The sequence below is a fragment of the Mauremys mutica genome, chromosome 5 (genome assembly GCF_020497125.1).
Source record: "Mauremys mutica isolate MM-2020 ecotype Southern chromosome 5, ASM2049712v1, whole genome shotgun sequence".
Taxonomy (NCBI): Eukaryota; Metazoa; Chordata; order Testudines; family Geoemydidae; genus Mauremys; species Mauremys mutica.
This window is the reverse complement of record NC_059076.1, coordinates 72,748,435-72,775,856: the sequence shown is the minus strand read 5'-3', so window position 1 is coordinate 72,775,856 and position 27,422 is coordinate 72,748,435. Positions and strand designations below refer to the sequence as shown.

General features: G+C 40.8%; 1 protein-coding gene across 4 annotated transcripts in view; it reads right to left on the bottom strand.

Moving 5' to 3' along the window:
• The window catches only part of PALLD (palladin, cytoskeletal associated protein), a 328,370-nt gene extending 310,126 nt beyond the window's left edge, over positions 1-18,244 (bottom strand). The window contains exons 1-2 of one of the 4 annotated variants that reach the window (XM_045017800.1): positions 18,168-18,244; positions 9,921-10,976 (exon numbers count right to left, since the gene is read on the bottom strand). In XM_045017800.1, coding sequence (XP_044873735.1) covers positions 9,921-10,975 — 1,055 coding nt within the window. In that variant the 5' untranslated portion in view covers position 10,976; positions 18,168-18,244. Of the gene's footprint in view, positions 1-9,920; positions 10,977-13,937; positions 14,093-18,167 lie in introns of those variants that run through there. The other 3 variants (XM_045017801.1, XM_045017802.1, XM_045017799.1) reach the window with 3 other exon arrangements.
• Positions 18,245-27,422: the final 9,178 nt, after the last annotated feature.

Below are 27,422 nucleotides of genomic sequence, written 5' to 3'. Positions count from 1 at the left end.
CTTGATATTGCCTCTCATAACTTCCATCTTTATGCACCTAACTTTTTTTAATTTATGGTGTGATATTTCACGGTGGAACACAAGTTTGTGATTTTTTTAAAAGGTCGTTCAGTGAAGGGTACTAGACAGTCTGCCTGAGGACAGAACTCCTTTTAGTGCACAGAAAGAATAACGGACAGCAGAAATGCATCATCTGTCAAACAACCCTCACACATATACCAGAGGGACAAAAATGGGTGAAATTAGTAGTTTAAGAGTTGCTCAGCATCCCTGCCTCTTCTGTCCTTGGAGTCTTTGCACACACAAGCTTGTTTCTAGGTCCCTGAACAGCCATTGTTAACACACTAAACCACACTTGAACCAGTGACTGGTGTCCAAAGTTACATAGGATAAAATATCCTATTATCAACACCCAGTCCCTGTGAAGGGTCATTTCCCAATGGCACTGTAGGGGCCTGACTCTCCTCCCACCAGTTTATCACTAGTGTTACTATTTGTATAAATTTGACCACAAAGTGTGTGTGTGTGGGGGGGGGGGGGCGGGGAAATAAGACATTTACCTCGAATAACAATGGATATTCACACACTGCATCGGTTCCCAGGCACTTATGCACAAATAGTATCAGCAGACAATCATGATGCCCATTCAACACCCTCTTGGTTCTTAAAAGGAAAGGCATCTTCCTAACAAGTTAAAGAAAACTACTGCTCTATCCTTCAGCCAAGCAGGGGGAGCCTGATCTAAACCATCCTGGCCACAAAGGAATGCTGCCTCCATAGCATATTCTTCCCAATTCCACATAATCCCTACTGTGAGTGTTCAGCACACAAGGTGGGTGGGGAGAGATCTCTGCCAGATCTCTCATCCACCCTAAAATCCACAGGGCATATCAGCACAAATTACTGCAGTCAGAATTTGCATAGTTTGCCCATTGATATCATAGAAAATCCTCCCTTCCAAAAGGAGCTCCCCAGGCAGAGTTGGCTAGGAAAACTCATTTGCCCAATCACAGCATGCTTTCCAAAAATAAAAAAGCAGGAGACGTGATAAAATAATCACATCAATCACTGAGAGTGCTTTTTCAATACATATTAACTTTCCTGTTGCAGCCCAAAGATGCTCAGAATTTCTGTAAGAGAGGTGCTCCCTGAGCATTCAGACATAGAAATACATTATCCCAAATGAGAGGTGAAGTAGGAAGAGAGATTTCAGAAGGGAAAAAGAGAATGGTGATACAGGCCACAGAACAGGAAAAAAAGAGGACAACAGATAACTGGGGGAGACACCGAAATAGGAAAGGGATACTACTCTGATTTCTAAAATTTAACAAAGAGAATTCAACAAAGAGAAAGCAACAAAGGAAAGAAGAATATAAATCAAAGGCAAAACAACAAAAACAAAAAACGCCAAGTGATTATGAAAGGTTAAGAAAGCAAATTAGGAAAAAATGAAAAGAAGTGATGTAACATCCAGAGAAATCTCCCCTTGGGCAGGGATATTATTTCCTTACATTTATATATAAGGAAAAACAGCCATAACAGTCTACTGTTAATACACAGATTTGAAACAAATTTTAGCTTCCTGTACTGGGCATGCTGGTAGGTTAAAAATAGCTACGATAGTTTCTCCCTCTGTAGTTAGGCTCATAGCAACACACACAAAAGTTCATGTATTATTATTTATATTTTAGTAGCACCATTCATAGGGTAGGTGCAGTACCCACCTATAAGATGACAATGCCCCTACCCCAAAAGAACTTAAATCCGAGGAATACTTTGCTACTGCAGCAATTTAACAAAAGACAGAACTTGTGGGAGATAATGAAAGAATACAAGTTAGATAACTAGTCCTCTATTTAAACACCCTCCCTCTCCTTAAGGCTTTAGCACTATGATATAATAAGTAGAAAAATATTTACATACTTTAGACACCAAATACACTATACCAACAGGCTCTAGGAAAACAGGGGAGTATTAAGGTTAATTTTAGCAGAAAAGTTGTTTCTTAAAAAAAGAAAAAAAATCTGAGAAAGTCTATGGTAGTTGTTACAGCAATAGTAAGATACATATTTGTAGGAAATGTATATATGAAAAAAAACCCTTTGCTACAATTTCAGCATCAGTAACAAACTTTCTGGGGTTTTAAAGGCTTTATAGCCAGCATGAGCTTTTAAAACAAATATTTTTCATTATAAGCTTTAATGCTAGAATAAACCAGCAATTCTATGTCTAATGAGCTTAGGTTATTATTGTCTTGTCTAGCCTCTTCTGAAAATTGGTGTGACAATCATTAATGTTAATCATAAAAATCCAGTTTTTAATTTGTGAGAACAAGTTAATCTTGATTATGAAAACAGGTTATAGAATACAAGATAATGGTTATGGGCATGGTACTGAACTGTAGTCTTTTCCACAAAAGCACTTCCTACTGATATTCCTATAGCATACATTATTTCTTTATATTTTTATAAAAGACTTCTCTAACCATTGAAACAAACACCTACTATTGTTAATTGCCTTGGTGATAATCTTGCTGGTTGTAGAACTCTATAGGTATCACTCATTCTCCAAAAAGAGAATTCTCTGGTTGACTCTTCCCATGAACATCCATAATTCCTAAGAAGTAGCAGTACTGGGTTGGGAAATAAGGGAAGGGGACAAGTTAAAAGGATGAAACTAGTAGGTAAATTAGAACAGACCTGGAGCAGTTGCCCTGATTCACCCTACTCAAGGGATCAGGTTAGAGTCCAGGTACGTAGTAGTCATGAAGGGAAGTAGCTTGTAGTGAGCAAAAGAGGCATGTTGTTTACATGTACATATGGGATGTGTATAATACAAAATAAGCATGGATGCCTAAAGATAGGCTTCTAAATATATTTTTATGCACCTAAATAGGCAGACTGATTTCAAAGCTCCTGAGCACCCAGCAGCTACTTTTGAAGTCCAGGGGAGCTGATGGATATTCAGCACCTTTTAAAACTACAAACAGTAATTTGTTTATGTGCCTAAAGTCCTAATCCTGAAATGAGCTGTGCTTGAATCTGTTCCTGCACCCAAGTGAACCCCATTGTCTGAGCTATGCTAGCTTCATTGTAGGATTGTGGCCTGAATGTGGATTTAGGAGCCTAATTTTAGGTACTTATTTTTGCAAATCTTGGCCAACCCATTTAAATCTTTTATTAAGTCACTCACTTGTTTGATTATTCACATTGCTAAAGACATAGGATTCTAAAATAGTGCAATATCATATTACCATAACTGGTTCATATGAGCAAGAGAGTAAGTCCAATGGTTCACACTTTGGTTCTGCTTTTCCAGTTTTAAGCCAAAAGACAAGTTTTTTAAAGTGAGAGGGACATCTATTTGATTTCAGAGCAAATTTTAATTTTCTAAAGGATAGTGTTCATAAGGTAAAAGGTATTTAAATACAATATAAGGTTGATACAGTCCTTAAAACGAAATATAAGATGAGTTCACCTTGCTTTTTTAGCTTATAGAATAAGTGTCCATTTTGGAACAAATTTTATTATATTCAAGAACATTTTGGACATATTGTTTGTACAGATGGCTACTCATATTTCCTACTCAATATGCTACATTTCTGTATATTCAGACTACTAAAATCCAGAAGACTTATCTATTGGCACAGTAGTTAAATATAACCCAAAACGTCTTTGCTTTGTAGCTGAAGATCATGTTGCTTTCAGTAATATCCTACAGCCATACTACCTTTGCCTGTGATCTCACTGGCTCTTACAAGAAAAGTGGTGGATCAAGACAGGATCCAAGCCATGGTCTGGGTTCTTGGACCTAAAGTTTGGATCAAAGAATCCATGGTGGGGGCAGGGTCAGTTCCAGAGAATGATGGGGTCCACTACAGAAACTAGGGAGCCTGAAGTAATATCGGCAGAGTAAGAGGTCAGGAGCATCAGGTGCACCTTGGTTTGTTGTGGCTGGCCCTTTGGTTTGCTAGAGGCCATTTGGCTGAATTGGACCTAGGCCCCATTCAGGGCTGGTGCAACCCATTAGGCGACCTAGGCGGTCAGCTAGGGTGCTAGTATTTGGGGGGTGGCATTTTGGGTCCTTTGGCGGTGATCGCGGCGGCCGGATCTTCGGCCGCCCCGGTCGTCGTTGGCATTTAGGTGGAGGGAGCTGGGGCAGGGGTGCGTGGGGAGGGCCGCCTGCAGCAAGTAAGGGGGGGGTGCGGTACTCAGGGGAACCGCTCCCTGCCTCAGCTCACCTCTGCTCCGCCTCCTCCTCTGAGCACGCCGCCCCGCTCTGCTTCTCTTCCCTCCCAGGCTTGCGGTGCCAAACAGCTGATTGGCACCGCAAGCCTGGGAGGCGGGAGAAGTGGAGCGGCGATGGCATGCCCGGGGAGGAGGCGGAGCAGAGGTGAGCTGGGGTGGGGAGCTGCCGCATGGCTCCCCGGGCCGGGGGGAGCTGCCGCGAGGGGGGCACCTCAGGGTGGAGGGGGGGAGGTGCTGCAGGGGGGGGGGAACCTCAGGGTGGGGGGAGGGCGGAGAGCTGCCACAGGGCTCAGGGGGAGGCACAAGGTGGAAGTTTTGCCTAGGGCGTGAAACATCCTTGCACCTGCCCTGGCCCCATTCATGCTTAATTCTCCACCAGGTAACCAGTGTCAGGCCAGGTCAGTACTTGGAGGAAAGTGTGTTTAAGGAAGTGATAATAGTAACTTAGTAGGTGGATCTGTTCTTTCACAGCCATTAATGTACAGTAGAAACTGAGTTACGGACACCTTGGGAATGGACGTTGTCTGTAACCAGGGCCGGCTCCAGGCACCAGCTCAGCAAGCAGGTGCTTGGGGCGGCCAACGGAGAGGGGCGGCACTTCCAGCTCTTCGGCGGCAGGTCCCTCAGTCCCTCTCGGAGCGAAGGACCTGCCCCTGAATTGCCGCTGAAGAATGAAGCAGCGGCAGTAGAGCTGCTGCAGATCGCAATTGCGGCTTTTTTTGCATGCACTGCTTGGGGCGGCAAAACCCATTGAGCCAGCCCTATCTGTAACTCTGAAGTGTCCATAATTCCGAACAAGAAGTTACTGACTTCAGCTGTGTGTGTGTCAGAGCTCTGGGCAGTGGGGTGGGGGTGGGAGGTCACGGCTTCTGACCCTCAGGAGCATCAGGGCTTTAGATTCCCGACTTCAGGGGGCTGAAACCAGCGCTCACCTCATAGCTAAAGCCCTTAGCCCCAGTGCCCCCCATGAGGCTGAAACCAAGAGCTGAGCTGTGGGGCTGAAGTCCTGAGCTCCTGCACTCCCCCCAGATCTAAAGCCCTGAACCCGGAGGCTCTAGGCAGGGGGTCAGAGCTTCTGATCCTCTGGAGCCACATCACCCTGCAGATGCAGCCCTAACCCCCATCCCCCCAGCTGAAGCCCTGAGGCAGTAAAGTATTTGCTTTTTGTGTGTGTCTGCGCTGCTGCCTGATTACTTCCAGATCCAGAGGGTGTCCAGCTGACCGGTAAACCTGGAACACTGGTGTTCGTATCTTTCAGGTTCTATTGTACTACTACTTCAGCATGGTTTCAGGGCAGTGGTTTTCAAACTATGGGGCATTTCCCCTGGGAGGGGGGCAGGGAGGGAGCATCATGCTAACAGCCACACCTCCAACCCCATTCAGCCCCCAGTCCTGCTCTGCCTCCAGACCCAGTTCTGCCCCCAGACCAGTTCTGACCCCAGCTGCAGCTCCACTCCACCCCCAGCCTGGATCTGCCCTCATTCCCTCTCCACCCCAAACCAGCTCTGCCTGTAGCCCCAGCTCCACCCCCATCCCTAATTCTGCCCTCAGCTCTGCCTTCAGCCTAAGCTCCCTCACTTAGGAAGGCTTGACTGTGCAGTAATTGGGGGGGCATAGACAGATTCTGTTACTGATAATGGGGGGATGCAACTGAAAAAGTTTGAGCACCACTGTTTTAGGGGATATTATACTATTGGTGTTTCTGCCTTTCAGATGAGATACAAAACCAAGATTCTGAATACTCTTAGTCACTAAAGATTGATAGCACTTACCATAAAAATATTGCTGTTTGGCCTTGGTGTTATGGTCAAATTTCAGTTTAGTGGGCATCTTTAGTTTCATACAGTTGGCATGCTTACTTTCTGTGGATATGAAAGGTGAAAGTTTTCACTGGTTCTACCATTATTCCCCCTAATATTCAAGATTTTGGAAAAAAGGGTGTCCAAAGTGAGGCTTCTCCAATCCATAGATTTAGGTCTCAAATAAGTGGCCTGGTTATCTAAGGTAGCATATACCTAGAAATTCCCTTTGAATGTAATCAGCAGGATCTCCTGGATGTGTAGCACTTCAGAAAATCAGGCCACTTATTTAGGTGCTTAAATATGGATTGGGAAGACTAACTTCAGGCATCCATTTATGAAAATATGGGCCTATATACATAAGTGCAGAAATATCTCTGAAAATGGTAGAAACATTTTAAGTTCAGCTGTTGCACATTTTGCCTACTCTGATTTACTTCTGCAGTTTCATCTGGATTCATTATTTTTTCCTTCCTGTGTTGAACTACTGTGTGATGTTGTTATGGGCCATTACACTGTTCCATCCTGAAGATGGCTGCTTTTCAGTGCTGGAGGGAGGAAGAATGGATTCTTATGTGCACAATGTACAGTTCTTTGGAAGCCTTCTTAATGAACCAGGCTATGCTAATGTTAGTCTTATAGTATAATAGTTGTGATTTCTCTTAAAATAGAGACTTAAAATACAACTTGTGATTTGTTTTAATAAATAAAAAACCTGGACAAGATATAGAGATGGACTCTGGGTCTAGGTCCAAACTTCCACAAAGTCTGAGAGGGTTCAAATTTTTGCTGTCGCCTGTGTCTAACAACAAATTCTTAATAACTGACTGGATAATAGTACCACTTTCATGGTTCACCCTGAAATGTGTTTAACTAAATAAATATATTGAAACTGCTTTATACTGCCCCCTGGTGTTATTCACTGAAGAGAAATACATTTGTCAAAATTCTCATTGCCTGACTTGCGATAGAGTGACCTCTTCAGTAAAGTGGATAAGATTACAATAAGCCCCAGTGACGAATTTTATCGGCATTGAAAATAATTTGTTATTGCACGGTGGGGCATATTTTCCAAATCTTCCCCAATCTCTAAAATCACTATTCCATTCACATTAAAGGAAAAAGCCACTCTTTCTATGGCATTCACACAAGGGAGCATGATTTTGTTTTTCATAAGCACCTCACACACCCTAGTCCAGGAACCATGCTGACAAACTTTTTTTTTTTAATCTCTTCTATTGTCCCTGAATGAAGTGTAACAAAGAGATATCACCAATCAAAGATATAACCACATATAAAAACAATTAGGGGTAGACCAGATTGTAAGTTAATGAGTCCTGCAATATTAAGGGAATTAAAAAAAAAAGTCATGTCAGTTAAAGTGAAGAACTTGTAGCTTCTTTGCAGACACCACTGACTGGATGAATTTAATAGCAATGCAAAAATACTATGAAAGCATCTAAGGTTTTTGCACACATCTTTCCATGGCTGTGGGTTTTTCATGGATGAGTCCACAGCTGTGGGTCTGAGTAACTATAAGACTGACACCTCTTTGTTCTGCTAGACAAAATAATAGCAATGAGATACTGTAATGTTGATACAATGATGTATCTTTGCTTTCATAATATTGCATCCTCACTGAGGACTTATATCTCACACAGCATTTCACTTTTAGGTCACTGGTTTGATTCCAGTTCTGCTCAGCAGTTATCTAAAGTTATTATCAACTGATGATTATATGCATTTAGTACACTTAGTATATTTCACCATTTTTAGACATGTTACTGGTATGAGAAAGATTCCATATACATATTATAGGTTACAATCTTTGGATAGGTACCTATAGCATAGGGTAGGTGCCCTAAATGTATACTTTATAATTCTGAAGTGTTAAATTAACAGGCATATTAGGCTAGAACTGGTAAAAAATAGTCAACCCAGTAGAAACTTTGAGTATCTATATGACTTGTTTCACTCTAGTACATTAATGTAGTATACAACTTGACTATCGGTTCTTTCTAATCAAGCCAAAATAAATCAGTTAAAGATTAAGCTTGTTTTCTGGTGTCAAACATTTTCACATTCCCTTCCTTATTAAGGTCTGCTATTTTTAGACTATTCATTCTCACTTGCTTTTCAATTTAAGGAAGAACAGCTGCTTTGAAATACTTTAATGAATAATTGTGTTAAAATCATGTTAAAAACATGTTGCTTTATACAATAATTGCTTTGATCTGTCAGTTTCTTTTCTTGTTAAAGATGCTTAAGAAAACATCTGATTTAAGACAAAATATTGGCAGACACATTTCCAATAAATGCCCAGGCCTGCAAGTTGCAATTGCCCTCAACTTCCATTGGCTTCAAAAGGATTTGAAAGCTCTCAGCACCTTTCAGATTTTGCTCAGTTCCCTTAGTGGTGTTTATAGCTTTTAGAAATGTAAAATTTAGAACTTTCATAATAGCTAACAAGTATGATTTAACAATTGAGAACATTGTGAAAATTGTTATTACAGTAGATATTTCAGTATGCCTATCAAGCATAACAATACATGTTCAAAATTCCAACGACATACTGGAGGAAATGTTTTGATAAAGGGACCATCTTGATATCTTCTGAGAATGTCTCAATCTGAAAGACTTCTGTCTGGAGGTGACAAAATTATTAGAAAGTTTTTTTTTCAGGTTATTTATCCAATGTTCTAACTGATTGAGAGAAATGCAATATATACACTTATTTACAGTCTTTGTGACTGCAGCATTTAAGGACCAGATTGTGAATCCCTTTACTCACATTGGTGAGACACTAGTCTCGTAAGTAGTCCCCTTGAAGCCAATTTTGGGCCTGGTTCTGCCACCCTTACTTGGACTGAGTAGTACCTGTAGTAAGATGAGGCCCTGAGACATAAACCCTTGGTATCAGAGGCCCAGTATGAGGCCTGAGGCCTGAATGGAAGTAATGGTCAAGACATTGCTAACATAAAGAAAAGTTATGGTGTGAGCCAGACGCAGGCCCTGCTCACAGATGTTGGCAAGAAGGTTGCTAAAAACACATATAAGCACTAATAAGATGAACGTGTGCCAGGATGGCACCAGAACAGCCCAGTATGAACACATCCCACAGAGATAACAAGGAACAGACTGACCCATCCTAAAGACAGGGTCAAAAGGACAATATGATGGATAAACTTGTTTGTTCAAACCAATCTCTACCAGGAGAGAGGCAGCACCCTAATGCATAGAGAGTCTGTACTTCAATGCGTCAGGAGTGATGTGTAACCTGTTTGTTCCTGTGTATAAGAATGCATCCCTAAGTGGACATCTTTGTCAGGCCTAGGGGGCAGTGGCAAATCCCGCCACTGACTGAGCCGGTCCATTGTCAGGAAGCACACATGTACTAACTGTAGACATCTGATCTGAGGAGCTAGAGACTGTGTTTCGTTTGACAATAAACCTGGCTGGGTGCCTTCAGACCTTATTAGAGTCTGTGGTCACTGGGTGGTTCGCTCAAGATCTGCTGTGCCAGCTATCTGCACAGAGCTGGGACAGCACACAGGGAGAACACACATACACGCAGACAACTGTTATCATCATTGAACAGAGCAGAGCACCATACCGGTGACGTCTGACGACTGTACCTTACTCTGCAAGTAGAAATCAATGGAAATATTTGCGCAGTAAGGAACCACCAAGGTAATGGTGGTAAAATCTGTCACTTCATGAATATATTAGTAAAACCACTTGGCTGTCAGCATGCACTGTTAGAATTTTCTTGTACATTACCCTTGAGCAGGTCCATGGTGATACTCTTCCACAAAAGTAAAATTAGAAGATATCAGCCATTGTCTGTGATCATTTTAAACTGCTATACACCTACCTGACATGAGGTGTTGGGTTTCCAGCAACTCTGCACTCCAGCAGCACCTTGCTTCCTTCAGCCACTTCCTGGCTCCGGAGTTTCTGAGTAAATCGAGGCGCTGAAGACTGATAGCTACCTGGATTGGTGAGCTCATGGTGGAAGGCAGTTTCATTTTCTTGAGTGACATTCTTCCTGTCAGGGAAGAGCTCTCCATTGTGGTGAGTCTCAGGTAACTTTGCCTCAGGTTTGGTCTCTGGACATGCTTTGCCAGGGCTCTGATTCACTGAGGCATTTATCGTGGCTGACTGTTTCTTTTTAGGAGATAGGTATCCACTGTCAGGAGAAGAGGAGTCCCCATTGGGACTCCTGCCTCTTGCCTTTGCTGCTTCTCTAAATATGGAAGAAAGTTCTTCAATGAACATGGCAGCCTTGTCACACAGCTTGTTCCTGAAAGGAGCATCTCCCTGAGACATTGATTTGGATTTTGGGCTTGTCTTTTGCATATTTGGACTACATCTCTCTGCATTTCTTAGGCTCCGAATAAAGCTGGGGCTAGTCGTTAGCGAGGGCGAGATGCTGCCTTGCCTCCCAGGAACAGTGCAAATGCTGCTTGCTGCCTGAGGGGATGTGGGTGGTTGCTGTTTCTGTTGCTCTGGGAGAGTTTGAGCTGTGCTGAATAGTGAATTTGGGCTGCTCACCTGAAGCCTCCTCAAAACTTCTTGTTCATGGACTTTGGTCTTCCTAGAAGAAGCATATTCTGATGACTTTGGAGAAGTGTTGAAATTATGAGTGAAATCCTGCTCTACATTCTGATTCTCCTTCACTGAATTAGCAATAGCTTCTCTGGCAAGGTCAAGGCTTTTACTTATCTCCTCCTTGCTGAGAAATGCAGATAGCTCATTTGAAACCTCTCCATCCTGTATGCCTGATATGGAATCATAAAAAAAGTCATGAAAGGAGGAAGCCTCTGACATGTTTTCAGAGTAATCCTCGTGGGCTCTTTTCTCTGCTGAGTAAGCCTCCTTCAGCATTAAGGGTAGAGACACGACCTGCTCATGCCTTCTGTCTTGCATGCTGGAAGAAAATGCACATAATAAAACAAACACTTTATATGCTTGTGTCATATAACTGTAGATTCATTATTTACAAATGACAGGATACAAAAGCAAGTGGGGAAAAAGTCAAATCCTAACGATGTAAGAATTATTTGTAGCATGATCATTCACTTTGAGTTAGAATAGGACTGACTGACACAGAGCAAGAGCAGGCTAGTTACAAAGTTAGTGTTTTAGGAGTGGGTCCTCTACATGCAGTCCTGTTATGAATTTGTAAGGGTTTAGTTTTGTTTTTCCCCTGCATGTTGGCTAGCACAGGCTCATCTCCTCCAAATGATTTTCAGCAATTTATTGGTTTCTATTAATCTTATCCATTCTATTATTATATGTTTAGGTTCATGATCATTTCCATGATGTTCCTGCATTTCTTTCCCCACAAAATTGCCTTCAAAATCACAACATATTGCAACATTGAATCACAATAAGAGAACATTGAAGTGATTTAAGCAAATTATTAGTATTATTATTATTTAGAATCTGAATGAGTATGAGTCCCTAGAATTCCCTTGATTAGAATTGCCATGCTTTCTCCTGGTTAATAATATAAAATTATTATTAATTATGTTATTTATGATCTTCTTCTGGTTGTAAATATTTCATTTCCTTCACTGCTGTTGGAACATGTATGTTCCTTGGTCAGGGGCGTCTCTATGTATTTTGCCACCCCAAGCACAGCAGTCAGGGGGCTTTCGGCGGCGTGCCTGTGGGAGGTCCGTTGGTAACGCGGATTTGGCGGCATGCCTGCGGGAGGTCTGCTGGTCCTGCACCTTCGGCGTACTCACTGCTGAATTCCCGCCAAAACTGCGGGACTGGCGGACCTCCCACAGGCATGCCACCGAAGGCAGCCTGACTGCTGCCCTCACGGGGACCGGCAGGCCGCTCCCTGTGGCTTGCCACCCCAGGCATGTGCTTGCTGCGCTGGTGCCTGGAGCTGCCCCTGTCCTTGGTAGCATTATATACAGTGATCATTTAAATTAATAGAACATCAGACTACCATGAACTATAAATACAGTAAAGCAATATTGAAGGGAGTGTGATTCATGCATATATCTTGCAAGTCACTTTGTACCAAGCAGCTTCTATACAAAGATAAAATTGTCTATAACCCCTCTCAGTTTTTCTACAGCATTTTTAAGCATCTTATTCCTTGCTTGTTCTGTGGGGGCAGAATAAAACCCGTTCCCCAAATGGAATGATATGCAAGAAGTTCCATGAGTTGAAGCTTGTTTGGTTTCCTGGATGCTACTTCAGTGACAACTTGGCTCCAAGAATGATAACTGCTTCTGCTGAATATTAATTCAGCTGAACAACAGTGATTTAAATATCGCTGGTTGTCATGACCATATATATATATTCTCATTTCCATGGGAGTTAAATTTCTTAAAACTAGATTGTTTAAAACTTTGCATGTTCACAGTATGGCCTATTCCATTTCTTCAGTGATAGCTGGCTTGATAGTCATGAGATGCATTCAGATGTATTTTAGACTGGCTCATGCACACTCCAATTACTTCTAGTTACTTCGCTGAGGCTTACCCAGCAGATAATCATTAGCTGATTGACTGATTGATTGAATTCCTGGACTAGTATATGCCTCTCTTGATATCTCTTTTTTTTTGTGTGCTTTGCCAGTGGATTACAACCAAGGACATACAAGGGAAGTACAGGGAAGCCAAAGAGTTTGTTTTATGGATGCATCTGATGAAGTGGGTATTCACCCACGAAAGCTCATGCTCCAATACGTCTGTTAGTCTATAAGGTGCCACAGGACTCTTTGCTGCTTTTACAGATCCAGACTAACACGGCTACCCCTCTGATATTTGAAGCATAGTTTTATAGAGTAGATTGATAGGGGTAGTCCTTGCTTTAATTAGGTTGTCTCTTTCCCTTTATTCCTATTTACAGGGGAACACATCTGGAAATCATGCCAATGTATTGTCAACAAAATCTAAAAAAGTATATGCAAGATAACTGGCTACAATTTAGCAGTTTAGAAGTGCTGAGCATTTCTGAAAAATCTGGCTACTTATTTTGGTGCCTAAGTATGGATTTACATGTCTATCTTTAGGCATCTAAGTTTAAACATTTTGGTCTAAAGGACACTTTTAAAACTTATATTGTAATGTATAAATCCACTGTAATTCAGAGAATCCAAAATTTCCTTTAGAGCAACTTGCTTCTTTAAGTCACAGCTAAATGAAGTTAAAATAACATTAACCCTATCAAATAGCACATAAGATCATAATTAGAAATATCTAATGCTATTTCTAGCATCTATTGGTTAAACAACAGAATATTTATAATGGTGCTTTGCACTTCTCTCTAATAAGTGTATTCACCATTATTAATGCACTGTATTGTTTTAAAGACAACATGGAAAATAAAAATTTTGCATATATATTATTTGGAATGTTTAACTTTATGGAAGATATATTATGCACAAATTATTTCCAAGGTACAATTTGATATTTATCTTGTCATATAAAATCACAGATGCTATACCCATTAACATGATAAAATAATTAATTAAAATCTATTATATTACAGTGGCAATAATTTTCACACTTTTAGAAAATATCTGAATAATTAATCAGTTTAAAGCATTACATGAATAAACAGTAAAGTACAGAGTACCATGGAAAGTAATTTTACAGATCTCACTTTCTCATTGTAATGAAAAGAGAAATACTAAGGAAAAATACAAACATCTTTAAAAATGTGCTAAGAAAAATCAGAGATTTTAAAAAAATCAAAATAAAATCAAGCCCACTCAAATGAGTAACAGAGTTGAAGGGAAATTTCTAATTGTGTTTCAAAAACAAATAAATACTTATTTTGCTATGGATTTTGAAGCCCTGAGCTATTATTTCCTGAGAACAATTAATTGAATTCACACACACACACACACAAAATTACAGACCTTATATATGTTAGGCCAGTTTGAAGAGTCTCACATATAATTAATTTCAGGAAAGGCTGCTTTTTCCTTCTTTGCTTACGAAAGCTGAAAGTTGCTTTAACTATTCAATAAAGATTGCTTGGTCCTGAGTAAGCATCGAGGCAACTGTGGCCTGTGAATTATATCTGTCCTCTGTGACTATGTATTCTTACGCCACTCATCTATATTTGGTAACTGAACTCATGTTTCAGCAGACTGCCACTATCTGGAATTCCAGCAGAAGGGATGTTAGCCCTGGAAGCCACAACAAGTTCTATGCACTTGGTGCTTAGAAACTCAAGGAACTTAATATTGAAATGTTCCATGTTTGTTGTATTCTAGACAGGATTTCAGTCTCTTTTACAGTATTCAGGAATTTTAAAATGTGACACTTGTTCACAATCAAAGGTCTGTGGTTTGATTTAGAGGGTAAAAAAAAACAAAACCTCCTTATAAGGAGTTTCATCTTAACATTTGTTTTTTATTTTTACCACATTAAATTTAAAAAAAAGCTTTTGTATTAAAATAATTGTAAATTAGGCAATATATGTTATAGAGATACATATGACAACAAAATATTCTAACGAGAAAAATATTATACTATATTTAGATATGTGATTAGAAATAGTACCTTATTTCCATCCTAAGTTGTTGGTGGAAGATAAATGTCTAGTTCAAGACTGGCAATTATCTTACTAATAATAATGTGGTCCTATCATCAGAAGACAAACCAATTTACTACTGTAATAGTTAACACTCAAAAATGATATTGATGAAAATCTTATACATTTACCAACAAACGAAACAAGTTGCACAACAAAAATATAGTTGATACATATAGCATTATATTAGTCTGTAGCGTGTTAAATGATCACAGTTCCACTTTCTCATACTGACCTTGCTCAGGAAGAAGTTTTGCCTGATTAGACTTCAGTGAGAGTTTTGGCTGAGTTTTCTGTCAAAAAATGCACCTGTACCTTTCTAGCATTCATATACTTCATTTTTATTTTGGTTAATTTGGTATGTTTCTTTTTACCTTCTTATCTACAATCCATTTCTTTTAACTAGAGATGCAGTAGATAAAGTAATATCTATCAGTGGATTCACTGAGATTTTCCCCAGTAGTTTGCAGTGTTGTGGTAGCCGTGTTGGTCCCAGAATATTAGAGAGACAAGGTAGATGAGGTAATATCTTTTATTGGACCAACTTCTGCTGGTGAAAGACACAAGCTTTTGAGCTTACACAGCTGTGTGTAAACTTAAAAACTTGTTTCTTTCACTAACAGAAGTTGGTTCAAGGAAAGAAATTACCTCACCCACATTGTGTCTCTCATTTTTCCCAGCATAATTTTGACTGATAACACTACCATGCCTACCATGGGAAATTAGTTTGTCTTCTGATGATACAGCTACATCATTGATACTAATATTAACAATTAATAATATCTTATTGTACACCTTTCAACAGGAAAGATCCTAAAGCGCTAACAAGCTCTATATAGTAACCTCTTCACATACCTCTGGATCGATATATATTGTAGCTTTTAACAGTTGATAGTGGCATAACAAACATTTTAGGACAGGAAATAGTATATGGATCTTGGTTACTACAGTTAATTGTGTTCTTTCTGTACTGTGATCCCATTTTGGTACATCAGGCTCTTCACCTTGTGATTACTATTAAGAAAAATATAATTTATATAGCACCATTAGATGTTTGGGCCATTTTACAGTAGGTTGAGTGGACCAAACACAGAACAGAAATCGCGCTCTGAGAAGTTTATATTCCTAGTGCTGAACTCATTTGCCCATGTGCTTAATATCACAGATGTGAGTAGTCTTGTTGAAGCCAGTGACATTGCTCATCTGCATAAAGGTAAGCACATATATAGGTGATTGCAGGTTTGGAGCCAAGATGTGCTAAGTGTAGGTCCAATACAAGGGTCCAATCCTGCAACAACTTATCACCATTTGCAATGCCTACCCATCGCATTGCTTAAAAACTGGGTTCTGTATTTAACATGAACAAGTGCTATAGCAGAGCTATTTCATTTTGGAAGCATACTGGGCTATCATTTCCTTTTTAAAAAGTAGATAGAGGCTTTCCCTCACTTTAGCTCTCTTCCCATTTCGAATTTACATTGATCATACCATAAATGCAACAGTGTTTGAATCCATGTACAGTTCTGTTAAGATGTAAGATTTTGACCTCATCCACACTATAACTTTTAATTGAGCTTTTAACTAGTTAGCGGCATGGCTGGCTCTAAACATGGTCTGCATCCATATATAATAATTCAAAACCAAAAAAAACTTCAAGTTCCATTAGTTAAGGTCCAGCGGTTCTCAAACTGTGGGTTGGGACCCCAAAGTAGGTTGGGACCCCATGGGGGCACCAGGACTGGTGCTAGACTTGCTGGGGCCCAAGACTGAAGCCTCAGCCCCACCACCCAGAGCCAAAGCCGAAGCCCAAGCCCAAGCCCCACCACACGGGGCTGAGGACTTCAACCCTGGATGGCTAAAGCCCTTGGGCTTTGGCTTTGGCCCCCCTGCCTGGGGTGGTGGGGCTTGGGCATTGGCCCCCTGCCCAGGGCAGTGGGGCTCAGGTGGGCTCAGGCTTTGGTTCCCCTCCTAGGGTCATGTAGTAATTTTTGTTGTCAGATGGGGGTTGCAGTGCAATGAAGTTTGAGAACCCCTAATCAATAAACAAAACCATAGAAAATAAAGCTAAGGAATAAAAAGGATTAATAAATGTTGAAAGTCAAGCACTCTCAAATTAGGAAATGATAGAATGAACACTGCTCATTCCGTCTTAATTTGCCCCCCTTGTGCGGTATGCATTATGGTACAATCTTTAATTACATGATCCATTGTTTATTATTATTATTATTATTATTTTATTTTATTTTATTTTATTACACAGGATGCCTAATTCATTCAAAGCAGAGGACAAATGTGCTCTGAGGATGAACTGGAACTCTGTAGTGAAGGACTCTGTTGTCTGTAGGACTCTTGCTTCCTTTGTTGCAGAAGCTGGAAGGTTTATAATGAAGGAGGTAGGAGACTGCAGGAAGAGAAAGGATGGTCTTGTTGTTAGGGCAGTTGAATACCACCATTAAGATGAGGATGTGATCCCTGCCATTGCCACTGAGCCGTGTGAGGCTGGGCAAGTCATTTACCCCAAACTTTTCACAGATAGTCACTTCTGCATGTAATTAAAGACTGTATCATAATGCATTTATACAAGGAGGCTGAATTAAGCTTGTCTGGGCAACTTGAGAATGCATGATTTTGCAAACTTTCAATCCTTAACTTTGTATTTCCTAATTTTCACAGTTTAGTTCATTGATGAGAGCAACTTTGACTAAGGTTAAACCAAGTTTTCTGTTTATGAATTTCCTTACTTTTTTTTAATAGAAAATATTTTTATATCTATGCCTATTTAAAAAATAAAGCACTTACACCAGGGGTTGGCAACCTCTGGCACACGGCTTGCCACCCTCCCTGTGGCCAGTGGGAGCCACAATTGGCTGAACCTGCGGACATGGCAGGTAAACAAACTAGCCCGGCCCGCCAGGGTGCTTACCCCGGCAAGCTGTGTGCCAGAGGTTGCCGACCCCTGACTTACAAAATTGTCTTCAATGCATTTCTTGCCAGTTTATTTTTGTGATGCTTCATATTTCACCACTCACTGCTGTGTTGACCATAATAAATTAAACTGCTGTCAAATGAAACACATTTGTTTTTATTAATGCAACTTTGTTTTCCCACAGCTTCTAAATAAAACTGTTTTTAACTGTTCTCCACTTGTGAGGTAACTCCCTTCTCTTCATGTGTCATTATATAATGCCTGCATCTGCAACTTTCACTCCATGCATCTGAAGAAGTGGGTTTTTTACCCACCAAAGCTTATGCCCAAATAAATCTGTTAGTCTTTAAGGTGCCAGTGGACTCCTGGTTGTTTTTGTGGATACAGACTAACACAGCTACCCTCTGACACTTGTTTTTAACTGTGTAACAACACTAAGGTAGGAACTCATAGCTATAATTCCCTGCCTATTTAAAAGGTTAATTCAGAAAGTCACCCCCCTCCCATCTTTAAGCAGCACATACAAAATGCCACCTCCTTGTCATGTAAATTGTTTCTTATTTCCATGTAACCCTTTTTGAGGACAGTAACAATTATCCTTTGAAAAGAAACAGTGTAATTTACCCCAGTTCGAACCTAAAGGAGCATTGCAGGAGCTTATCCAAACCCAGTCAGCTCTTCATTGGACCCTTCTCTGTGAGAATGTTCCAGTACCTGAAGTAAATCAACAATCAAAAGCAGCTGTTGCCATGACAACCAGGGCACTCTCCCCAAGTATGAAATGGAACTACAGAGGGAAAGAGTGATTAGTGGCTGATTATTTCTGATGTCACAATGTTACTGCTCAGGCAGCAGCAGTAGACATGGAATGTGTGTGTAGGGGTGGGGGGGGCAGGGAAGGGGGAAATCAAGTTTTTCCAGTGTTCCAGTTTTCTCAAATTTCCTAAAAACCCAATATACAAACACAAACTACATACTGGGGATCATTCCACACATGTTAATTAGTGGCTGAAAACTGGTTCAAATTTCCCGGGTGTGTTTATAAAAGAGGGTTCCTAACAAAGGAGAGGCACTGAGGTACAGACCCTGTAAAACAGAAAATTCTTTTGCAACCTTAACTATGATCTCTTTTCTGCAAGACCATAATACTGTTGTTGCCTCTATGCTCAGTGGTAGCAGATGGCAGAACCTTACAGGTCAGCTTTTCATTGGAGGAGAAATCAATTACATGGAATATGAGTATATTCTTAGTGCAATTGGTTTATTTTACACATACAGTCCAGTCCTTTAACAGAGGAGGTCACAAGCAGCACACAGGCAATCCCCTCTTTCAAGTATCTCAGCCCAAATACCAGTGCTTGAACTCCAAAGAACAACCCCACCTCAAGAATTTATTCTAGTTAGTGAGATTAAGGCAGAGAGTAATCTCCTTTGCTGCTCACCATAGCAGGGGCGGCTCCAGGCCCCAGCACACCAAGCGCGTGCTTGGGGCAGCATGCCTTGGGGGGCACTCTGCCGGTCACCGGGAGGGCGGCAGGCGGCTCCGGTGGACCTCCCGCAGGCGTGCCTTCAGTGGAACCGCGGGACCAGCGGACCCTCCGCAGGCACGTCTGCGGGAGGTCCACTGGAGCCGCGAGACCCGCGACCGGCAGAGCGTCCCCTGCGGCGTGCCGCCGTGCTTGGGGCGGCGAAATGGCTAGAGCCGCCCCTGCACCATAGATCCCCCTAAGGAATCTGCATCACAAAACTAATAACATGGCCTTTTCTTCCAAGACTAAAAACTTGCTCTCATGTGAAGAAAAAAAGCGCTTCTAACCTAAGTTTATCAGTACCATCTGGTGACCTCTACCATAACAATACCTATATGTTGGTAACTGGCAATGGACAGTATGACAACTCTGCCTGGGACTTAAATTAAGAGTTTATTCTCATAAACAGTTCAGCACACCGTTTTTCCCCAGTGAAAATGGATCCCTTACCATATCTGTGTAATCAAGTTGGCTGGTCTTCTTTCCTCTCATCTCTCTGTAATGTAGGCTATCCCTGAGTGCAGTTCGTAACAAACTGATAATGCTGTTCTGTGGTTAAATCCTTCAGGAACTCTTTACTCTGCTAAAGCACTATGTGATGGCTTCTTGGATTTTTTCCCCCTGAATTCAATGATACAAACATGCTTAGGCAGCATGATAAACATAGAGGAACAGACATGGTTGGCAATATATTTGTGACTAAATCTGCTGTTTGGATACATCTAACCTGTGTTTGTTATAAATGGATCACAAAAGAGTGTCACAAAATAGTAACAAAAACATGGTTGCTGTATGAAGATTAAATAGTACCTGTGGTAGTAAATCAATTTCCCTAAAAGTCTCCAGAATTCCTGTGGCAATGCAAATAACATACTCTTCTAATTTCATCAGTTTTATTGCAAGTCTATGTGTGATGATGACATATGACTAAGGGTACCCCAAGACTGTGATTGCAGCATGAGTCAACATACCCAAGCGAGCTTTAATGTAGTTAGCTCAGGTCCTGGAGCTCCGGTGTTGGAGCACCCATGGGAAAAAAATGGTGGGTGCTGAGCACTCATTGGCAGCCAACTTACTTCTGGCACAGTAGAAAGTTGGTTCATCTGTGAAGCAGTATGAACTTCAGCACAGGATAGCCCCACAACTAATTACCCAGGGCTCTACTTAGATTTGTACAGATTGCGCTGGTGTCCACACTGCTGGTGCTTGCTTCCTCTGGGACTCATGCTAGCTAGATTAAAGTTAGTTTGGATATGTTGGCTTGAACTAAAATTGCACCCGGTGATTGCAGTCTAGATACTGTATAGCCAAAGAGATAGTGAGGATTTCCAGTGTCCAGAAACCAAATACAGGGCCAAATATTGCCATTCTTTTGCACACAAATGTTCCAGTACGTCACTTGGTGTTTTGGATGTGGCAGAAATGTAGGATGGGACCCACAGTAAAAGCCAAACAAAGTTAAAGCAAGTTTAATAAACAGCAAAATAAAACAGCAAAAAGGAAACTAAAAAGCTGTTATAATAATGTTAAAGTTCTGCTATAAGTAACAAAGCAAAAATTGCAATAAAAGTAATAATGACAATTTTATTTACAGAGCACAATCACTGACAAATTTCTTAAGTGGCTGCATGTAATAAAACAATTTTAAATAAACTGAAAACAAATACTGACAATTCTCAGTCATAACAAACAGGTCAAAGGGTTCTGAAAAAGAGGTGGCAATAAGCTGAAAATGGGAAAAGAAAGCTAATAAACATATTGTAAAGGACTTAAATTCTCTCTTAAAAATGGTGAGAGCTGGAATTATTAGGGAAGAAGGCTTCTCAGTCCTAGGAAAGGCCTCGCAGAAGACATGGTGGAGCTACAGACCCCTGGACCAGGCTTTTTTATCCTTAGTACCAACACTGGAGCATATGTTGCTTTTATCCTCCCTCAGGAAGCTTAATTGTTTAATCTATTATTAAACAGAAACACTACACACAATTGATAGATAAATGATTACAGCAGGGATCGGCAACCTTTCAGAAGTGGTGTGCCGAATCTTCATTTATTCACTCGAATTTAAGGTTTCTCATGCCAGTAATACATTTTTACTTTTTTAGAAGGTCTCTTTCTATAAGTCTGTAATATATAACTAAATGATTGTTGTATGTAAAGTAAATAAGGTTTTTAAAATGTTTAAGAAGCTTCATTTAAAATTAAATTAAAATGCAGAGCCCCCTGGACTGGTGGCCAGGACCCAGGCAGTGTGAGTGCCACTGAAAATCAGCTCGCGTGCTGCCTTCGGCACCCGTGCCATAGGTTGCCTACCCCTGGATTACAGTATACTGTAGTAGCTTGGCTTTACAATTACTGGCATATCCCGAAGCCCCAAAGCATTATTTTGTAAGGAATTAGAAATTTTCTTCTTGAATGATTTAATATCCCTTGACAGATAAAAAGCAAAATGAGGTCCCACAGTGAAGAAATGCAAACTAAAGCTGACCTACTAACTTTCTTGCTGATGAAATGCAAGGAACTTCCTGAACTGAGGGATGAAAGTAATACTAAGGAAGGCTCTGCCCATGTACATCCTAGCTAGATAGCATTAAGATCAGAGGGTGACCTGGAACTCCTCTGGGCTTTCCATCAATCAAACCTTTGGGTATTTAAATTCATTATGTTATTAAGTTTTACCTCAATTCTCCAGAGAAGTTAAAAGCAAGGGAGCCAGAAATTTAGTAGAATGAAATCTAATTTTATTTTACATCAGTTTCAAGCAAGTAACATCCTCAATTATTTAGTTTAAAATGAATTATTGTTAATTATTTTGTAAAGAAAAAACAATGTGATTGGTGTTGTATAGGATACAGAATACAGACAATTCCTCTCTTGAAAAGTTCACAGTACAAACAAGACAGACTGGGTTAGACCCTCATAGTTCCACTGGAGTCAATAGGACTATACCAGTTTACAACAACTGAGGCTCTGGCTCAGGACAGAGAGGGTGCACTCAGAAGCCCAGAAAAGGGAATGGCTAGGATTGTTTTTAAATTATTAATATTTTTATAACGAAAGTGCTTAGTTAATTTTGAAGAAAGACATTCATTCCTGTGCAGAGGGCCCAGACAAAACACCACTTAATCCCATTTAAATGTCCAGAGGATACTACAGATTTTAAAAAAAAAGTGCCAAAAAGCTCAGTGGAAATTGGTAGACCTTTCCTAAAGAAAATGCAAGCCTGTTAATAGACTTAACTGCCGTTGGGGGTAAAAATATATGAATATATGCAAATATATAAACATTTATGCAAATTTGTTATCTGCTATGTTTTTGTTAGAGAATATTGGCAGCTATAGATGGAAGAAGAAAAAAAAATCAAGAGGCCAATTTGCTCCTGGATTCAGAGATACTTGGTAGTCAATAAAGGTGACAGAAGACAGGAGTTATATGATGTAAGAAAGCGAGACAGAGAAAGGGAGGACAAATTCTGGCAATTTAGCAACCTGGGGATAAACACAGAAGAGAGGTGTTCTGCAGGAAGAAAAGGAAAATCTTAGTATAAAAAAATGCAAAATATCAATGTGAAATCTTGGTTGCTGAATTAAGATTGGTAGTCTGGTATTTAAAGATATTGTCTTACATTTATTTTTTTTAAAAAGATACATCAATGTATATTTAGATTAATTACTTTTCTAAAAAAAGAAATGAAATGATATCTGTTCCAAAATCTTACACATGTGAAAAAAGCCAAGTGACAAAAAGAACAACTCAGACATAGAATCATAGAAGATTAGGGTTGGAAGAGACCTCAGGAGGTCATCTAGTCCAATCCCCTGGTCAAAGCAGGACCAACACCAACTAAATCATCCCAGACAGGGCTTTGTCAAGCCTTAAAAACCTCTAAGGATGAAGATTCCACACCCTGCCCCAACCCCCACCAGGTAACCCATTCCAGTGGTTCACTACCCAACTAGTGAAATAGTGTTTCCTAATATCCAACCTAGACCTCCCCCACTGAAACTTGAGACCATTGCTCCTTGTTCTGTCATCTGCCACCACTGAGAACAGCCTAGCGTCATCCTCTTTGGAACCCACTTCAGGTAGTTGAAGGCTGCTATCAAATCCCCCCTTGCTCTTCTCTTTTGCAGACTAAACAATCCCAGTTCCCTCAGCCTCTCCTCGTAAGTCATGTGCCTCAGCCCCCTAATCATTTTTGTTGCCCTCCACTGGATTCTCTCCAATTTGTCCACATCCCTTCTGTACTGGGGGGACCAAAACTGGATGTAATACTCCAAGTGTGGCCTCACCAGTGCCGAATAGAGGGGAATAATCACTTCCCTCGATCTGCTGGCAGTGCTCCTACTAATGCAGCCCAATATGCCATTGGCCTTCTTGGCAACAAGGGTACACTGTCAATTCATATCCAGCTTCTCGTCCACTATAATCTCCAGGTCCTTTTCTGGAGAACTGCTGCTTAGCCAGTCAGTCCCCAGACTGTAGCGGTACATGGGATTCTTCTGTCCTAAGTGTAGGACTCTGCACTTGTCCCTGTTGAACCTCATCAGATTTCTTTTGGCCCAATTCTCCAATTTGTCTAGGTCACTCTGGACTCTATCCCTACCGTCCAGTGTATCTACCTCTCCCCCCAGCTTAGTGTCATATGCGAACTTGCTGAGGTTGCAATTAATCCCAACATCCAGATCAAATAATAAAGATGTTAAACAAAACCAAACCCAGGACTGACCCCTGGGGCACTGTGCTTGATAGCGGCTGCCAACTAGACATTGAGCCATTGATCACTACCCATTGAGCCCAACAATCTAGCCAACTTTCTATCCACCTTACAGTCCATTCATCCAATCCATACTTTTTTAACTTGCTGGCAAGAATACTGCGGGAGACCATATCAAAAGCTTTGCTAAAGTTAAGGAATAACACATCCACTGCTTTCCCCTCATCCACAGAGCCAATTATCTCTTCATAGAAGGCAATTATGTTAGTCAGGCATGACTTGCCCTTGGTGAATCCATGCTGACTGTTCCTGATCACCTTCTCCTCCTCCAAGTGCTTCAAAGTGGTTTCCTTGAGGACCTGCTCCATGATTTTGCCGGGGATTGAAGTGAGGCTGACCGGTCTGTAGTTCCCCAGGTTCTATTTCTTCCCTTTTTTAAATATGGGCACTATATTTGCCTTTTTCCAATCATCCGGGACCTCCCTTGATCACGAATTTTCAAAGATAATGGCCAATGGCTCTGCAATCACATTAGCCAACTCCCTCAATACCCTTGGATGCATTAGATTTGGACCCATGGACTTATGCATGTCCAGCTTTTCTATATAATCCTGAACCACTTCTTTCACCACTGAGGACTGCTCATCTCCTCCCCATACTTGTTGCCCAGTGCAGCAGTCTGGAAGTTTACCTTGTTTGTCAAGACAGAGGCAAAAAAATCATTGAGTACTTCAGCTTTTTCCACATCATCAGTCACTATGTTGCCTCCCCCATTCAGTAATGGTCTCACACAGTCCCTGACCTTCTTCTTGTTGCTAACATACCTGTACAAACCCTTCTTGTTACCCTTCACATCCCTTGCTAACTGCACCTTCAATTGTGCCTTGGCCTTCCTGATTACACCCCTGCATGCTCTAGCAATATTTCTATACTCCTCCCTAGTCATCTGTCGAAATTTCCACTTTTTGTAAGCTTCCTTTTTGAGTTTAAGCTCACCGAAGATTTCACTGTTAAGCCAAGCTGGCCGCCTGCCATATTTGCTATTCTTTCTGCACATCGGTTTGTTCCTGCACCTTCAATAAGGCTTCTTTAAAATACAGCCAGATCTTCTGGACTCCTTTCCCCCTCATATTAGCCTCCCAGGGAATACTGCTCATCAGTTCCCTAAGGGAGTCTAAGCCCTGGTCTACACTATGAGTTTAGGTTGAATTTAGCAGCATTAGATCAGTTTAACTCTGCACCCATCCACATGACGAAGCTGTTATTTTTGACTTAAAGGGCTGTTAAAATCAATTTCGGTACTCATCCCCCGATGAGGGGATTAGCGCTGAAATCAACCTTGCCGGGTCGAATTTGGGGTAGTGTGGTCGCAATTCGACAGTATTGGCCTCCAGGAGCTATCCCAGAGTGCTCCATTGTGACCTCTCTGGACAGTGCTCTCAACTCCGATGCAGTGGCCATGTAGACAGGAAAAGGCCCACAAACTTTTGAATCTCATTTTCTGTTTGGCCAGCATGGAGATCTGCAGGTGAGTGCAGATCTCATCAGCAGAGGTGACCATGATGGAGTCCCAGAATTGCAAAAGAGCTCCAGCATGGACCGAATGGGAGGTATGGGATCTGATCACTGCATGGGGAGACAAATCTGTGCTATCAGAACTCTGTTCCAAAAGACGAAATGCTCAAACATCTGAAAAAATCTCAAAGGGCATGAAGGACAGAGGCTATAACAGGGACCTGCAGTAGTGCCGCATGAAACTTAAGGAGCTGAGGCAAGCCTATCAAAAAAACAGAGAGGCAAACGGCTGCTCTGAGTCAGAGCCCCAGACCCTGTAGATATTGTGGCTTTAAAAGACTGACTTGTTCTTTTCCGAACATATAAAGGGTGTCAGAGCAGAACTGTTAAGAAAGGATAAGATATGTTACATGGACACTATCCTGAAGCACAACAGCTGTTCCAAAGCTCCTGTTTCATACAGGGGTTTAACTCTGAAAAGTGAATGTGCCTTTTAGTGCTTTGTTGCACTAGCATTGACGTGCTGATCTCTGAATAAAACACATTACTTTTGGTTCCCTTTTTAAAATTGTAGCTGTTAGTAATTTTGTTTTTCTAAACAACTATTTCAAACCACTATGTCTTTTAATAGTGCACATTGAGTTTCTGTGGCCTGTATGAGGAAATCCACCTTGCAAGTAAAAGACAGTTGATGCAAGATAAGCGTAGACAGCTGTATAACGATACCAGGAGCCAGAGTGCTAAACAAAGACAAATGTGAAAGGATGTCACATTCCCTGGGAAAGCAAGGGAGTTACTGTCAGTGGAATATGCCAAGGGAAGAAATCAGCTGTTCAACAGAAATAGGATGAAATTGTTTTAAAAGAATCAGTTAGTAGAACACAGTTGGTCAATTAGTGTGAAATACAGAGGGATGTGTCAGCCACTGACTCCTAGTAGGCAGGCACTTAGCTCAGTACTATTTTTGGAAAGAGTTTCCATGGATGTGAAGAGTGTTCAGGCCCTTTGCTTTTTTCTGATTGGCTAACAGAAAGGTGCTGAAAAAGGTGGTGGCAGAAATATCCCAGACCTCAGAGATATCACATATACAGGCACTAGAGGCTGTTACTTTTTGTTTTAGGATTGGCTGTTATATCAAAACAATATAAATTTCCTTTCTATCTTACACACATAGGAGAAAAAAGAAGGATAACTAAATAGAAAACTAACATATGTCAATTGAAAATATGAGAAATTTCTTTGTAACTTGGGAGCAGGAACTCACTCTAAGGCGATCTTATAAACTCTTAGAAGGAACACAAAACCATTTTTTCCCCACAGTGGGAAATATTGTAGATACCATAATTCTTAGTAAAATTTGCAAATGTATCAGCTTGATGTTTAAAGTTTACATATCCTGCAGATGGAGAAATAAGTGTTGTTCCCATGGAAAAGTTAGTTGTCTGGCTTTAGTGATAAAACACATATAGAATAAATGATTTCTAAAAATAGCTGTCATTAGGAGGTATTGAGACTGGGTCCTGCATGGCACTGAACTAAGCACCAAAGGCACAGTTCAAAATTGCTTTCCTATTACCTCATTAATGAATATTACAGTCTCCCATGTGAGAATGAGATAAAAGAAATGAAAGAAGTTGTGTATTGTGTGTACTACAGTGCTGTGCTTTGCCATAGACCATTCTATGTTATCTACTGTGTATCTATATCATGCCTGTCACTGGGATCTCCAAACATCTGCCCTTTACAATACATTCTGTGCTGAACATGGTGGCCATACCACTCCATTCATACAAATTAGCAAAACTGTAAACTGGGAGTCTGATATTATTTTAGTGTTTTAGATCAGAAGTAAGGGAAGATCACAATACTGAAACATAGCAAAGTATTAAAAACACTATGTATTTAATAAGCCCTTGAATGTTGGAGCATCTATACAAGAAAGATTGTAAAGGGGCTGACTGAGCCAAATTAAATTTAAATTACTCTACTCAGACAATGACCAACTCAGCCAAACACAAAAGGTTCCATTCACTCTGATTGTATACTCTATCTCTCTTTCCCACAATGTATCTATCTTGTCTTTTAGACTGTATGTTCTTTGGGGCACTGTGATAAATGACA